An 18,517-nucleotide genomic window follows, 5' to 3' on the forward strand; every position below is an offset into this window, starting at 1 on the left:
ATATGTTGTCACAGTTTCGTGGAACTCTTTTAACCTAAGAACACTATATGTTGTCACAGTTTCATGGAACTCTTTTAAAATAAGAACACTTTATGTTGTCACAGTATCGTGGAACTCTTTTAACCTAAGAATTCTATATGTTGGCATAGTTTCATGGAACTCTTTTAACCTAAGAACACTATATGTTGTCACAGTATCGTGGAACTCTTTTAACCTAAGAACACTATATGTTGTCACAGTTTCGTGGAATTCTTTTAACCTAAGAACACTATATGTTGTCACAGTATCGTGGAACTCTTTTGACCTAAGAACACTATATGATGTCACCGTTTTGTGGAACTCTTTTATCCTAAGAACACTATATGATGTCACAGTTTCGTGGAACTATTTTAACCTAAGAACACTATATGTTGTCACAGTTTCATGGAACTCTTTTAAAATAAGAACACTTTATGTTGTCACAGTATCGTGGAACTCTTTTAACCTAAGAACACTATATGATGTCACCGTTTCGTGGAACTCTTTTAACCTAAGAACACTATATGTTGTCACAGTTTCGTGGAACTCTTTTAACCTAAGAACACTATATGTTGTCACAGTTTCGTGGAACTCTTTTAACCTAAGAACACTATATGTTGTCACAGTATCGTGGAACTCTTTTAACCTAAGAACACTATATGTTGTCACAGTATCGTGGAACTCTTTTAACCTAAGAACACTATATGTTGTCACAGTATCATGGAACTCTTTTAACCTAAGAACAAACTTTAATTTTTCTTGAATTTCACATTTCATCGACAAATATTCTGGAGTTAGTTTTTCTTCATTTTTTTTTACTTTTTAAAGTTGACAAATGAATAATTTAAACATCATCCCCGACCTGTTTGTCATTTTATACATATTTTCTCAAAATGTAAATTTCATTTTAAACTAAATCAATACTTAATGACGATTTTTTCTTTTTTTTTGTGTCTGGCAAGCAATTCAATAGTTTCATGCTGATAATATATATGTACGGCACTCCTATCAGTGACAATAATAGGCTGTCCCTAGCTCTGTGGTACATTTTTACAGATAAACTATGTTCTAATGCTTCAAGTATTAAATAAACCCTCTCTCTATCTACTCGAGCATATTATTACTAGTCTGCTTCCGTTTCGTGACTTCAAATCCCCAAGAATAAGTCACATGAAGTGTAAATGAATATTCATGACCATTTTTCGTATTAAGTTGTTTACAGTAACTGATAGTTGTCATGGTAACCCACACACCTCATTTATGATTCACCTGTGATCAGTAAAAGTGACACTTTGCCACAAACTTAGAGAAGACATTTTGTCATCTGGTCTTGTATTATGAATTTCAAGCAAAATCACTTTGTCAATTGTCAATTTAATTCTGATTATACAGTTTTAGATCCAGAACACTATGTTCCTGTTTAATGTTTGAAAATTTGAAATATAACCCCTCTGATACGAAACTTCAGAACTGAAAGCTAGTCATTAATGTAAATTTTCTACTGAACTTTCAAGATTTTATAAATTATCAAAGAGAAGGTGAAGATTCAGAACATACATCAATCGTTTTCTATCACTAATTCAGTGTCATACTTACCCTTTTAAATGCATGATTTTGCTCCTCTTCATAGTCGTAATCGGAATCCTGCGCATCCTGAAGCCTCTCTTTGGCCTCAGCTCGGGCTTTGGCAAGAAACTCTGCCTTCCGCTTCTGTTTATTTGATACTGTACTTCTGGTTGCCGTCTCATCTTGTGCGTAACGTTCATAGGGCAGAAGCAGTCTGGAACACAGTCAAATTACACTTAACATTTGTATGTGCTACTGTTATACATTTGTGAGTGCCTTACCAGTTCAAACGTATTGTATGGGACCTTTATTTACAGGATTTCTAAATATCCAATGTAAATAGTTTCACAAACTTGTTTATGATAATAACGAAGTACTTCCTTATCCATATTTTCCTTTGAGTGATATCAATATATTTCTGTATGTCAGGTCAAACCAGATTAATAATTTGCAATTTCATCAAAAAAGTGAAAAAAATGCTGACTGGCCTGGGGCTAGTAGACGTTTCGTCAAAGCGAGTGAAAAGTTTCAATACACACTACAGGTAGGACATTTTCTTTAAAATCTGCCTGCTGGCTAGTGCTCTAACAGTGAAATTGTACACCTTTTAAATAGACATGGAGAGTCCCGATGTACTGTCTATTATCTGTGCTGAAGAGCTTCCTACTGATGCAATTTAAAAATATATTTTTTTGTGAGATTTCAAAGCATATCATTTCTCACTCTGCTCTTCAGGCCTAGAGAATTGAAAAAAATCTGAAGTTTTAAGTTTGGATTCATTTAGAAAGTATTATAGAAATCTCTTTACTTTTCGTAATGTCTGCGAGTACAGGTGGCAGCACTAGTACTTCCTGGATTTCCTCCTAACACGTCATATAAGTGCTTCCACAGTCGCTTCCTTGTAATCTGCGTAACAAAAGCAAAGCAAATCCAACATTTGTAACATTCAATAATTTAACTTTTGTATTTATTTTGATCCCATTCTCAGAAAAAGGTCGGGTGGTGCAGTGGACAACACGATCGCCTTTCAACAAGGTGGCCGAGATTTGATTCTACGATCGGACATAAAAAGGAATATGGTCACCTACTCGACCACTTGAGTTTCTTTGGGTTCTCCGGTTTCCTCACACTTTAAGACATTAGCGAACATCTTAGTCAATAAGAGTGATTAATTTAAGTTGAAATAACTTGGTTCATAATTGTTGTAAAATAAATAAAGATGTCTTATTTACATATTCTCAAAAAAGTTACATAAATAAAATTTTGAAAATTTGAACGCAATGTCAATATAGTTCAATCAACCTTAAATCTGTTACTATAATAAGTTTTATATAAGAAAGTAGAATATTTCAGACTAAAGCCTGCCGTCTTTAAACAACTGAACTGTTGCCTTGGTGATGACACATACCTGTTCGTAACCGCCTAGTTTGTGTGCATAGGTGTAGAAGTACCAGAGGTCAACTGAAAGGTCAAAGTCAAGATTTACAACGTTCCTTTTTCATAAACATACGCTATGAATTAATTGACCTACCAGGAAGTAAACATAAACTCCACTGTTTTATCATTGTGTTTATCTTTAATTTGATATTCAGTGCAACATTACATAATGTTAGCAAACATTGCTATAATTTTTCATTCAAAAAGACGATATATCAACTCGAAAATATTTGAAATTTGAATTTTGCTTATCGTTTATCAGTTTTTCATTTCATTCATAAAGATACTAAGTCCTCGAACCTTAAGGGAAGTGTACAGATTTTACTATATACTTACTCTGCTTGAATCCCAATGACGGAATCCTGTCTATGGGAGTATGGCGCTTCTTCATAAACTTGTGTAAATCTATAAGGAAAGCCTGTTCGTCCTTGCTGATTCTGTCCTTGTCGAACTTGAAGCCATTGCGCAAGGCAGATTCCCTCTTGCTAGCCTGCCAATGATGAACACAGTGTAATCAAGTTATACTGAAGAAACAAGTTTTCACATGTGGAAAGGTCCGCATTTTGTATCTTCTATTATATTTTTTTTACATGATACACAACAGAAACATGTAAATATGCACATAGTAACATGTTTAACCACTATCTTAAACACTTGATGATTAACAGAGAATTCAATATCAAAATGGTGTTAATAAACTGTATATGGGGAATTTTCGGCAGTCTTATCATTTTCAGTGTGTCGACTTCCTACTCACTTTGACTCTAGAGGAAGGCGTAGATATGTCCGAGGAGGTTTCGTCTGATTCTCCATTACCATCACTCTTTGAGGATCTTTTCTTCCGTGGTCGTCCTTTCAGATTTGGAGCTTTACAAAAGATGGAAATTATTATCATTTTATTGAGTTAAACAATGGTTTATTGCCACCCCTTCAGTACAAGTATCAAAGAGAATTTTTCACTACAATTTTCGTGAATACATTGTACATATGCTTGGTGATCATGCTATAAATCATGTATCCACGAGGAAGTGAATTTGCAAAATGAACATCAAGATAAATTATACATGTATGTCCCTTAGTCGGTTGGTTGGTTGACGGGTTTTTCGCGTACATGACTCCACCCATACACTTTTTGTGTCACTGACGGAGGTCATTGTTCTGTCGACGTATGAAGAAATGAAAGACTATAAATACTGCTAGTGCTTTCACCCATCTTGGGGCTCTTCAGGTGATTTTAATTTTCTTCAGTGTTTTGATTAAATTCTGTTTCTATGGTCACATGGGCATAAAGTTTTTTTTCTATAAATGTCAGAATAAATTTAAGCAAGATAATTTCAATTGCAATCAGATTTTCTTACCAAAGAAACGTGCGAGAATTGGCATTTTATGTAAGTGATTTACTGGAAATGAGTGTTGTGACGAAATGTGTTGAGATTTTCCATGACTGTATCAATATTATATGATAATATTTAAAAGAATAAGCATGTTACTTCAACATTGATCAGTCACGTTTGATGATCTTCAGATCATTTATGGTCGTTATTATGTTTTGGACATAAACACAAGCAAGAATGATCACAGGATGGGCTACAAACCTAAATGGTCCATTCGCATTTCAAAGTCATCAAGATCGGGGTCATCGAACGTGTCCCGACAAAACATGATGCGGTTGTTGGGAGTATGGGACGTGATGCCACCTAGTGCACAGATGATCTGTTTTTTAAGCCACTTGTCGGCCATGTTTTCCAGCCTCTTCATGATGGTTCTGTAGCGACAGTACTGGGCATAGCTAAGTACCTTCACACAGGTAGATGTCGTCTTTTGCTCACCTGTAATCACCAACAGGTAATGTTAATCAAAGATTGAAATCTGAACTGGCATAAAGAGCACATGTACAAATGAACTACAGACATCAGTTAACAACTGGATTTAATTGATTTTTATTTGATTTTTATTTCCATTTTATTTTATTCAATATGCATTTGTGTGCGGCATAAATGTATACTGCATACTTTGAAATTTTCGCTGCAGTTTAATTTTTACGTTTTTCGCCCTCCGAAATAAAGCCAAATTCATCATGACAAGGAATTTTAGTTATAACAGCTAAATAAAGGGCGAAATTAACACTGGGCGAAAAATGATTTTATAGGCAAAGGGCAAAAGTTTGACAAGGCGAAGATTTCCAAGTATTCAGTAACGCTTCAAGCAGGAATATGTTATAAGTTAACATGTCATTAAACTTAGTCTTAACAACACACTTACACAGGAATGTCAAACATGGTCACACTGTAGAAAGGATAAACAATAGCACTAGCAGTGTTCTATAAAACATGAACAGGATATGTTTTAACCCCCAAAACACTTGCTTGTGCCCCACTTCTTCGAGGACTGCTTAATGTAATGAAGAATCTGAGGGTAAAGAATCTTAGAAATATATCAAAGATACCCCGAATCGAAAATATTTAGTGAGCCAGTCCCCACACTGTAATAGGTATGGTAAGGGAATAAGAAGAATAAATAATCAGGAAGAATTGGTCATAAAAGAAATAATAAAAATATCAAGTAGGGATGATTTTTTTCTGTAGACCTTTGAAGTAGGAGGCATCTTACCCAGTACATCAATCTCCTTTTGAATGTCGTCCAAGACAAGTCCCGAGTTCTGTGTGTCGGCGAAGAACTTTGTCTGGACGTCATCGTGTTGGACGTCACCCTCCACACTGTCCTCATGTAGGAGGGCCAGGCCGAACCCCCACTCCACATGATCCAGGTACACAAGGCTCACCAGATCATCCAACCTCAGGATCAACTTCTCAGAGAAGGCAAGGATCTCATGCTGAAATCAGAGGGCAAACACTTATAATCAATGCTACAATTTTGTGCTGTAACGGAAGGAAAAATATATATTTAGGATCAACTTTCTCTAGAATAATACAAGATGTGCTGCTATCAGAAAGTAAATGTATAGAATCAATGCTTAAATTTGTGATGTAATGGAAGGAACCAAAATATATTTAGGATAAACTTCCCTTTGAATACCTGAAAGATACGCTGAAATCAGACAACAAATATTTAGGAATAAATATTTCGAACATAAAAACTATTAATTTGGAAAGAAAATATTGAGAATACTGTTACATATTACACAGACTGCTAAAATCTTATGTTTCAATACAGAGATAAATTTATATAAGACTAACAATCTCAGATCTTTTGCTGAAATTAATTTATAAGTCATGATAAACATTTCCAGAGAATTAAAAGATCCTCTATTACTATCAAAATACAAATTTTAAAGAATTTAAATGAAGCACAGTGAAACCTAGGATCTCTCTGTACAAAGAAATATATATTTTGTAAGATCAATTTCTGTGAGAATGTTGGATCTCCTACTGTTATTTACCCTTTCACCACTGTAGACCATAATGGACTCATCCAGATCAATGCATAGTAGAGTCTACTAAAGTTACATAGGGTTGAAAGGGTTAATGTACTGCTGTTACACATTGTAGAAATTGGACAGCACCATTCTATGGATTTTATAGGAGTTACCTCCCTTCTAAAGTCATATCAAGGCATTATACTGTAAATACCAACGTGCGCAGTGCACTGTTGCTACCAATAAGAAGCATTCTGCTCTACACTCTCAACCATATTTACAGTGCTTTTTTTTACCTGATTTCAAGTTAAACAAAAACTATCGTCAACACTTAAGTGCTAATTATCACAAAATATTTATTTTTTTATTTATTTTTTATTTGTATGTTGTATAATACCTCCACTTAAAATATTATCCAAGTAAGAATAAATTATGCATTTATTTTTTTATCTTTTTGTAAAATAAATGCTATTAATTCGGGGAAGGTTTTAACATCAAATATACATAATTCATCTCCTCTATGTATAACACTGATAGCGATTGTCAATTCTGTTTTTATCTGTTTTAGTATTGCGTAATATGTGTGATTTAAAGTCTATACCTTACCCAGACTTTCAGGTTCAGATATTTCAATTCAAGTAATCAAATTCCTGACACAGTGAAAGGCTGCTTTGTATTTGGTGGTGATGTGGATGTGTATTTGACCCACCGTATATGATAAACTGTTTCAGACTCACGTACACCATTCAAACTATGATAAAGCATTAAAAACAGGGAAAGCATAAACTGTGAACTACTCTACAGAGATCAATTATTCCTGCCTGTATACATGTAGCTCTGTGTATACAGTTTTTTGGCACATCCCGATAACTTTGTTTTATATATCACAGTATTACAAATTCATGTTTTGGCAATAAAATTATGACATGCACTAAAAGTCACTGGCTTGTGTAAATTTCTGACTGCATCGCTTTTTCCTCTCTTAAAATAATCAATAAATGAAATTGCTTCAATATTTGCACCCGGCACTATAGGAAGCTAATAGGATTCCATTAAGTTGTTTATGTTTCGTTAAGCTGGTTATATCCATGTTGCTATTATTTTTCATCCAGACTATATTTAGATCGACAATGAAGTGTTTACTTTTTTTCCGACTTACTTATGCACTCCCTTCCTGTTTCTTATATATTTTTACTTATCTTCAAAGGTCAAAGGTCAACAGAGGGCTTCAAATACTAATTATCTCTTTACCAAGCATTTAAAAAAACACTTTTTGATGAAGTAAAGCAATGCATTAGCTCTAATATCGTGATTTAGTCGGGAACATTGATGCTCCCAACATTTTATGTCGGCCCGAGTGATTATCTTAAGCATTATGCTATTACCGGTACCGCTGGTATTATAAATGTTTAAATCTCTGAGAAACAAGATTTTCAAAAGATCAATATTTTTAAAATGCATGCCCCCCTCCCCAATAAATAAACATTTTATTTGGAAAATTTAGCACAATATATCTAAGTCATTGATTTCTTTTACTGATCTAGTCAAAGATGAGATACAATATCCCTTCAGGGTTTGCTAGGTTTACGCCAGCCTGCATGTTTTTAGTCACAGAAATTTGAAACAGACTATAGCGAAGATGGAAATCTAATTGATTTTACTGTACGCCCCGAGATAAAATAATTCAGATCAGGTTTTACTGCTTATGAAAGACACATATTATGTTACACAACATGACAAGTAATATCTATTTTGATAAAGATGATTGCCAGTATTTTGATAAAAATTACCATTTCAAAACTGACATTGTAAGCGTTTGCTATGCATTCTACTTTTTGTTACATAATTACTGCTAATTAATATTAAGACTAAAATCAATTATAACCACTTTATGACTACAAAAGCAACAAAAAAAATGGATGGATGGAGCGATATTAACACAAGATCGTTTATTATGCCTTTAAGATATTAGATTCCTTTATATTTCGTGATGTGAAGATAACTCAGACATGATTGAGCTATAAATGAGGATGAAATCATTAATCTTTCCACGTATTAAATCACAGTCTCAATAAATCTCCATAATGTAGCATTTCACCAATCTAGTGCACAATGCCCACTTCTGGAGGCACATATCAGTATAATAACACAGACAGCAGTGTGTTGTGTACCACTGCTGCCCTCGCTATGCACGGTTTTCAAGACAAGAGTGCTCTGATCTTGTATTTTCTGGTGAAAAAACAACATTGTTTTTTCTATCTCTTTGGTGTTTCATGAATGGGACCATTAGGCTAGTCAAAACAAATCCACTTTCATGTAAAATGAGCAAGGTTGGATTTGAGATAACAAATTGGGATTGGTCAGGTTGGGGGAAGTACCTTGAAACAAATTCCAGTTTTGTTTATCTCATTCACCCTTGAAGACACATTTAAACTCTTCCAATTCAAAGGTTGGGAAAGTTCATTATGAAATTTCAGGGGTGAATGAGTGAAGTCATTGTCTAAATCAAATTTACATTAGTCAATTATCTACTACAAAATCTTCCAAGGCAAAAGATCAACTGTTTCTCATTCATGTGAAAAAAACTTAATGAGGCCAGTAAAAATTAGCTTAAAACTTATATGTCCCATCTGCTTCCTTCAGCACATAAGATAAGTAACACAGGGTCCATTGACAACTAAATATTAACACCATTTGATGGCAGCTGTGTAAGTGTACCTAAATACATCCTTCACCAGAGATCGGACAAAAAAAACGGTCTGAATAAATAATTGTGGAATATGTGAATTTATAATCGACTGCTCATGATCATGAATCAATGCAGAATGGATGCTATTCCGTCTTACTCATGGTTCTCCAAGGCAATCAATCTCTAATGAAATAAAAGTAATGAACAGAAATATGATTGTAGATATCGGTAAGCAAACACCATGCGTTGTCAGATAAAAATAAAACACTTAATATTGTAAGAATTACTTCTCATTGACATACAGATAACATGTATTTGTGGGAGAGATTTGATCTGAACCCGGCTCAGTAAGCCTTCACTTAGATCAGGAAGATTGAAACAGCCTAGTACAGATGCAGTTGCCACTTTACAACATGACTAAATATGAGTCAACGAAATGATACATGAAGTTATATACTATCACTTTATCTAGGAGTAAAATTTAAATAACCAGTATCAACTTCTTATTATACATTATGGAAACAACACCAGTATACCACATGACTGCATGACTAATTACATACGACCACCTGTATGACACTGACATCAGTGACCAACTACATACAACCACCTGTATGACTGACATCGTTACCAACTACATACAACCACCTGTATAACTGACATCAGTGACCAACTACATACAACCACCTGTGTGACTGACATCAGTGCCCAACTACATACAACCACCTGTGTGACTGACATCAGTGCCCAACTACATACAACCACCTGTATGACTGACGTCAGTGACGAACTACATACAACCACCTGTATGACTGACATAAGTGACCAACTACATACAACCACCTGTGTGACTGACATCAGTGCCCAACTACATACAACCACCTGTGTGACTGACATCAGTGCCCAACTACATACAACCACCTGTATGACTGACATTGTTACCAACTACATACAACCATCTGTATGTCTGACATCAGTGACCAACTACATACAATCGCCTGTATGACTGACATCAGTGACCAACAACATACAACCACCTGTATGACTGACATAAGTGACCAACTACATACAACCACCTGTGTGACTGACATCAGTGACCAACTTCATAAAACCACCTGTATGACTGACATCGGTGACCAACTACATACAACCACCTGTATCACTGACATCAGTGACCAACTACATACAATCACCTGTATGACTGAAATCAGTGACCAACTACATACAACCACCTGTGTGACTGACATCAGTGCCCAACTACATACAACCACCTGTGTGACTGACATCAGTGCCCAACTACATACAACCACCTGTGTGACTGACATCAGTGCCCAACTACATACAACCACCTGTGTGACTGACATCAGTGCCCAACTACATACAACCACCTGTGTGACTGACATCAGTGCCCAACTACATACAACCACCTGTATGACCGACACCAGTGACCAACTACATACAACCACCTGTGTGACTGACATCAGTGCCCAACTACATACAACCACCTGTGTGACTGACATCAGTGCCCAACTACATACAACCACCTGTATGACCGACACCAGTGACCAACTACATACAACCACCTGGATGACCGACATCAGTGACCAACTACATACAACCGCCTGTATGACCGACATCAGTGACCAACTACATACAATCACATGTATGACTGACATCAGTGACCAACTACATACACCCACCTGTATGACCGACATCAGTGACCAACTGCATACAACCACCTGTATGACTGACATCGTTACCAACTACATACAACCACCTGTATGACTGACGTCAGTGACGAACTACATACAACCACCTGTATGACTGACGTCAGTGACGAACTACATACAACCACCTGTATGACTGACGTCAGTGACGAACTACATACAACCACCTGTATGACTGACATCGTTACCAACTACATACAACCACCTGTATGACTGACATTGTTACCAACTACATACAACCATCTGTATGTCTGACATCAGTGACCAACTACATACAACCGCCTGTATGACCGACATCAGTGACCAACTAGATACAACCACCTGTATGACCGACATCAGTGACCAACTACATACAATCACCTGTATGACTGAAATCAGTGACCAACTACATACAACCACCTGTATGACTGACATCAGTGTGTCCAATTGTAATTTCGACTGCTTTACGTCCACAAATGATGGACTTAATAATATTTTAATGGATTAAATGATCAATTGCACTGTGACTACAACTCACTGCATAGCTGACTATAATATGACCCAATTATAATCAAATGTACGATTGCATGTATGAAAAACGAAGTGACTGATTATTTCTAAATATTTTCTTCAAATTGGTAAGTATGGATTATGAGAAGTCCACACACTACAAATGACAATACAACTGACTACAACTGACCATACCACACACTACAACTGACCATACCACTGACTACAACTGACCACACAACTGACTTGTGATTGACTATACAACTGACTACAACTGACCATACCACACACTACAACTGACAATACCACTGNGTTGTTGTTGTTGTTGTTGTTAATATCATTATTATGACGAACCAGTTTTAAGTTCCAATGTTAAAAATAATGTGAGAAAATGTTTAATCCAAGATAAACAAGCATCAGGTGTCAGTTGATGTATTACATGAATCAAGTTTGAGTCGTGTGGATCTTATTAGATCAATTTAAACCTGTTTCAATCATTTCAACATAGATTTATTATTAAGAAAATACTCCGACAACAATAGCAGAAATAAAAACATGGTCTAAAACCATATTTGTCTTCTAGTAATTTTTACTTGAAATTAATTTTCTTGAAAACGTTCCTTCTTAACAGTTGAAGAAAAAACCAAGATGGCCTGCTTGTGATTATAACAGAGCTATGATCAGCCTCTGTAGTGTGTAACTGGTAGTAGCTATACACACACATGTAGGCAGTGTTTCCCTCCTAATCAATGGAATATGAAGCACCGCCATTACACCTTGTAACTTCCCCCCTGGTATCAGTTCTAATTAAATGTCTTTATCATCTCACTCCACTCAAAACCACATGCAGTTCATAAATGTAGGTGGATCAGTAAAAAGAAGAAAAAAACCTGACTAAATTGACACTGCATTGTTCATTAAAACCCTGTATAAACTGACATTTTAGATATTGAGACATCACAGAATAAAATAATGATCAGATGTACACAATCAGCATAATAAACCTGAGTTCATCTAGATCTGTAATTAACAGTTACTGTGCTTAGCGCTTTTTTAGTGGTATTGCTATTTTCGCAAAGCCATAGTCCATCTTTAGTGGTAATAGTTACTGTACAGTATTTTAGGGTGTTACCTGTTGGTGTTATTTTCGCGAAAAAAAAATCATTATTTTTCTTTAAAACAATTTTCCAGTTGGAGAAAACTGAAAATTGTTTTGATATATAAAGACAGTTAAATTTTTAATATGTTACTGTTTGTCTGTTCAATTTTATTTTATTTTCTTTACAAAGAACTCCTTTGATATATGTGTACACTTTGACCAGAAACTTATGAATTATCGTAAGATGTGAAGATATGGTAAGAATATTTTGATACTACGGTATAGAGTGTTAGAATATTTTGATACTACGGTATAGAGTGTAAGAATAGTTCGATACTAGTGTATAGAGTGTAAGAATAGTTTGATACTACGGTATAGAGTGTAAGAATATTTTGATACTACGGTATATAGTGTAAGAATAGTTTGATACTACGGTATAGAGTGTAAGAATAGTTTGATACTACGGTATAGAGTGCCCCTTCGGGAGCCCTGATACGAGCCTTGAATCAGAGGCTCCAATGGTATTGATGTATTGATTTCCAGGCCAAAGCAATAAGCCCCACAATACATATTACAAACTGGATGAACCGGGGGACCTCATTCATTTATAAAATTGATTTCCATTCAGCCAAATTACACTAGGAAGTGGATTATTTCCATTCTAATCAAATTTTACTTGTTAGTTTAATTAAATGTCCCGTTTTTTATCCCCTGATTAACGGATATGAAGTGCCTGAGTGTTTGGGAACAGGGCTACACTTTGTACATTACAGTATCATTATCAATTCTGTTGGTTGTTTTTACGTGGGTAAGATCTACAATAACAGAGCCATTATGAGATATATATGTTATGTACATATATGTTTTTCATTAATCTTTCATGAATTTTAGTCTATGTAAATTGACATGAAATTTTGTATCATACATATATATATATACACATTTATCAATCATTGTCAGTTAAGCTTGCCATTATGAGATATATATTTTTTTCATCAATCTTCCATGAATTTTAGCCTACATAAATCGGCAAGATATATTGTATCACATATATATATATTTGTTAATGGTTCAAGTAACACATAGCTAAAGTGTACATATTTCTCGTATAAAAAATGCATACATATATACATGTATATTTCAAGTACAAAGAACCATATCGAAATTTCCATTAGCACATTTCTCATGAAAGGAAACAAAGCATTGATGATGAGCCAGGTTTTTGAGATGTGCAGTAGTATGCAGAAAAAGTGTCCGTCTAGTTAGTGCATGACAGTGCATGTATTCTGCTATCATAAATTACGAGCAATTGAAAAATGATGAAAAAAATCCAATACAGTCGAGGTCCAGGTGCATTCATCTTAAGTCAAAACAATATATATCTGTAACGAATCACGGGTATATATCTAATGAAACATAATTAATGCTGGAATCCATATTAGTGAGTTAGCGAGTAGCTTGCTATAATTAACTCATTGACTTCACATGTATGCATATACGTTTATAAATCATTAACAATCCTCATGAGTTACGATATTTTGATTCTCAGCAAAATAAAAGTAAATATCTATTTCAGTCCGTCTTGCATCATCAGGGGCGGGTCCAGGCGTAATGGGCGTATGCCCCCCCCTCCTCTTTTCAAAAAAACCCCACAAAAAAACTAACCTAATCTGCTAATATTGTATTGAATATGGCAATTTATCATATTCATTAATTAAACACATAAGCACCCTGACACTTTAACTATAAAATATACATGTTCCAAGTCAGGAACCGTTACATTAGTGCATTTCACAATTATTTTATGTTTTTTAGCAAAAAAAAAGTCCAAATTTTGTTTGGCCTCGCTCCGCCCCGCGAAAGATTTGATTCTACACCCCCTCTTTCAAATATCCTAGAAATGCCCCTGATCATATACCACATGAGATGATGTGAAAAAAACAAAAAAACATTAAGTGCTGCATTTGAAACTACAGAACCATACCTAGTTGACCTATTTCTCTATTAAACCACAGCCGATACAATTATTGATAGTTCAAGTTCAATGTCTTAACTATAGGGTCAATTAATGGGCTATATATGACTGTTTGTACTGTGTATCACAAGGGTTGTGTAGACACGATACATATCACGATTAGATACGTGTATCGTGATACATGTCACAACTTTCTGTACAGATCTATAAAAATAGTTTACCTTAATTCGAAAAAACTTTGAAATTATACAAATCTTAAGCTTTTGCATGTCGTGTTCCATCATTTTTTTTAAGTGATCCATCTCCTATATTGTATAAAATTTGTCTTTTTGAAATAATCTTTCTTCTTGATGACAGAACAAGAAGAAATGCATGCTTAAATGCCGCGATGCATCAGCACTCCGGATATGATACGATTGATCAATGTACCGTTGAATCGTTCCACCTGTAATGGCCGTTATCAACCCTCATTCTTTTGTGAATAGATTTATCAACTCTATAATTGGTAAAATGTATACACATGCCCACACACACACATGTATACATACATATATTGCTTTCCTGACTGCTTTAGGCTAAAAGGTTACAAAGATACTATGTATCCAGTTACTGCCTGAAACATTATCAAGTATGTTTTCGAATACCGGTAGTTATTCCTCGTCTGATTGCATCTGTGCAAGTGTCTATATATCATCCTGTAAAAATATGTATTCTGTGGAAAAATTGCCGCTGAACAAATCACAATAACATAATTTCAAAGAAAGTCTTTCCATGAATAGACATCTTCAACAACCATCTCGACAAAAACCACGGAATAAGCCATGCATATCATGATGTCATTCGTCTGATATTTCACACCCTACAAAAAATTACGAATTTGATAAAATGAATTAACCATAGAATTTACTGGAAACAGGTTTGTGATCATGCTAATATTGATGTTAATATAGGTCCAGAAAAGCTCAGGATAAGAACAATGAATATAATATTTTGGACATTATTTTATACAAATATATGCACAAAATTGTCTGAACAGTTTAATCCTTTTAAAGTTAAGACGTAAATCAATTCTGGCAAAACGTAACTTGATGACGTTATTGTTAAGTGTATGGAATATTTATAGAACATGTTTACTAAACATTTAAATAGATTGTGTTGAGTCAAATCGAGGTAGGTAATGCGCTCCACTGATCACAGATATTTTAACCAACAGGTATTCGCCACGCTCAGAACATTTACGCAAAGAGTACATGTCGTGAAATAAATGCTAGATTACAATCAGTTTTACTCGAGTGTGCATGTCACGAAACATATTTATCTGAGGAAGAGCCTGAATACAACTTATCAGGAGTTTGAGTTATTCTTTATATATAGCTGTATATAATATACAGTGATATAATAGGGTTGAAAATGTCCTTAATTTTCCTTACATTTAATCTCCCCTCCTACACCCATTTCTATTTGCAATCTTGCTCAAATCCCATTGTATCTAGCACAGCTTTTGAACTATAGCTTTTCTATCATCAGTAATATTTTTAGACAATATTTTATATCCTGTCACTTGGTTTCTCCCCCAGGAAAATTTCAATGGTAGAAAATATTTGATTTGCTTTTCTTAACATTTCCCCGAGTTTATAATGATTAGCATTAGTGTTTTCTTTACAGGAGTACTTAACAAGCAGAAATATATCAGGTTATCAACGACCAGTAAAAGAAGANCCCCCCCCCCCCCCCCCCCCCCTGCTTTATCCAACAAATTATCTCTCACGGTCCACGACTCCGTTCCTTTTTTCATAACAATTCATTAATATGTTCTATCAATATATTGCCAGATCCCTTGATAATGACAGCCTTCAAAATTTCACTCTTTGGTGGCATTATAATAAGATTTTTTTAAGATTTTATTGAAGGAATTTGATAAATTTAAGAACACCAATTTATCGCAATTAAGATACAGTATTTGTGATTGTACATGTGTATTTCAATGTTCTGTTTTGAAATGATGTTGTAATAAAAATCTCCATTGTTACTGATAACTGTATGTGTGTTATGTACCAACACTTTTGACCTTTCATGAAAACAGGATGAGTCAGATATCAAATTGTTCAAATATTTTGATCAAGTAGGCACTACAGATAACAGTAAGAATAATGTCATTGATAAAATTGAAAAGTATGGTATACTGTACACACCCCACACCCCCTTCCACTTCCAGTAATACATTTAAAAAGTTGATTCTCGTTGGAGATTGTATTCAGCTTCATTGTGTCAAATGAAGATGGTTTTAAATGAAAACTAGTACATCCCACATGTATTGTACTCTGCTAAACATGTTACTGATAAGGGGGGGTACAAATAAATCCACATCTTTATGGTTTTAAAATACAGAGATTCATCACTCAGATTAATAATACCAGTATCAAATCGATGTGTACTCCTTCTTTCTAAAACTACTCAGAATAACTTTGTATTAAACTCAATTATAAGTAACATTACATTTATCCAACATCATTTAAAAATCATTTTGTACTGATCAACCTAATATGGAAAGTTAATTTTCAAGTAGTGACAATTTTAGAAAATATTTTTTTTTCAAGTTGTGAGAATTTTAGAAAATAATTTCTTTTCAATTTGTGACAATTTTAGAAAATTATTTTAAATGAAACTGTTCATGAATTCTATATTCAAGCTGTCACACAGAAATAAAAAATATATATCCTGAAATTATGTGTCCTTTAAAAGCCAGGTGTCGTTGAGGTGATTTTCCTGCCGGTTGCTAGGTTGTGTTAATTCACCTATAAACGATTCGTCCTTACAGGTAATGCTTGGTTTTATAATTGGAAATAAAACCCGGGACACAGCCGTTTGGTATCATTATTAAGCTATTTGTAATCTGATCTGACTGACCCAACCTCATTTCCATATTTGCATTTTAACCATCACCTAGTGGTCTGGCAAAGTCTAAACTGGACATTCAACACCTTTCACACAAGCTAGCAGGCCCTAGTATACAGATGAAATTTGTATCTTTACGAAAGTTTAAAAGACTAGTTTAAAATCAACTTGTTATTCTAATAACATTTCATTAAATATCTAACATGTTAGAAGTTGTTGGTGATATATTATAATTACTTCTGAATATGAAATAATGTGTAGACGCTAAGGACAAATCTTAATATATATACCGGATTTACGTATTAGAATTATGAATATAATTAACTACCTTGAATACAAGAAATAAACAAGTATTATCAAAGTTCAAATACATTACAGTTAGCATTGATAGCCGAAAAACAACTCTTTATATGTAAAACATTGACTGACAGTTATACATTTTAGATTAGAGAAACAATTTAGTATAAATCGCACAAGGTCATAGTTAGAAAAAAATCTACCGACAAAAATTTGACTTGCTATCATTCTGAATTTAAACTGTTACAATATTAAACTGTTTCATGGACATGTTCTAGTCCTGCATTAGGGGATCTGAGCATATGTAATTAATCTACTAGCCATGAAAGGTGAAGTTACTCGCCCAAGGCAATCTGCGTGAAGGCTGAGCCTTCCATGGAGATCTAAGCTATATGGGCTTCCAGGGAAGATCTGATACTCCCATAAAGATAATTACTTCAAACACGAGATGGGGAGTGAAATGGGTTTAACATCATTGCCAGAAGTATTTTGAAACATTTAAAACCATTCTGCAGCAATATGGTTGGAGTACAAAATAATTAAGAATATATATATCAAAATATCTATCTACTTAAAAAAAAGTATTTGAAATGTACACATTGGCTAAAAGACAAAAATTATTGTCACTTTATATATATGTTATGCATTGTCTTAGCATTTAATTGTCTTCACAATTACCACAGTGTCTATTATCTTAAGCTGAAGAAAATTAAAATAGTTGGTTCCTATATGAGTTTCTGGGAAAATCGTTTACTTCTTTGAACAAATATTCCTTTCCTACCCCAATTTCTGATAATGAACTGAGCCAGCAATTGACAAAAGATTGGCAATATTGGTTTTCAGGGGTAACAGCTGAAAAGACTCATTGATCGTTTTCCTGTGCTCGTGAATGAAATATTGATGTGACTACCATCCCATTCAGTGCTGCCTTTTTGCTGAAAAAAATGTA

At 34.5% G+C, this 18,517-nt stretch overlaps 1 protein-coding gene across 2 annotated transcripts in view; it reads right to left on the bottom strand.

The window, feature by feature from the left end:
* Positions 1-18,517, bottom strand: part of LOC110450012 (AT-rich interactive domain-containing protein 5B-like) — a 36,820-nt gene that overhangs the window by 11,528 nt on the left and 6,775 nt on the right. For both annotated transcript variants that reach the window (XM_021497211.1, XM_021497210.1), the window contains exons 3-9: positions 5,632-5,854; positions 4,617-4,850; positions 3,779-3,888; positions 3,358-3,511; positions 2,993-3,045; positions 2,393-2,490; positions 1,615-1,798 (exon numbers count right to left, since the gene is read on the bottom strand). In XM_021497211.1, the coding sequence (XP_021352886.1) occupies positions 1,615-1,798; positions 2,393-2,490; positions 2,993-3,045; positions 3,358-3,511; positions 3,779-3,888; positions 4,617-4,850; positions 5,632-5,854 (1,056 nt within the window). The remainder of the gene's footprint in view (positions 1-1,614; positions 1,799-2,392; positions 2,491-2,992; positions 3,046-3,357; positions 3,512-3,778; positions 3,889-4,616; positions 4,851-5,631; positions 5,855-18,517) is intronic.

This window comes from Mizuhopecten yessoensis, unplaced genomic scaffold (genome assembly GCF_002113885.1).
Source record: "Mizuhopecten yessoensis strain PY_sf001 unplaced genomic scaffold, ASM211388v2 scaffold4899, whole genome shotgun sequence".
NCBI classification, from domain to species: Eukaryota; Metazoa; Mollusca; class Bivalvia; order Pectinida; family Pectinidae; genus Mizuhopecten; species Mizuhopecten yessoensis.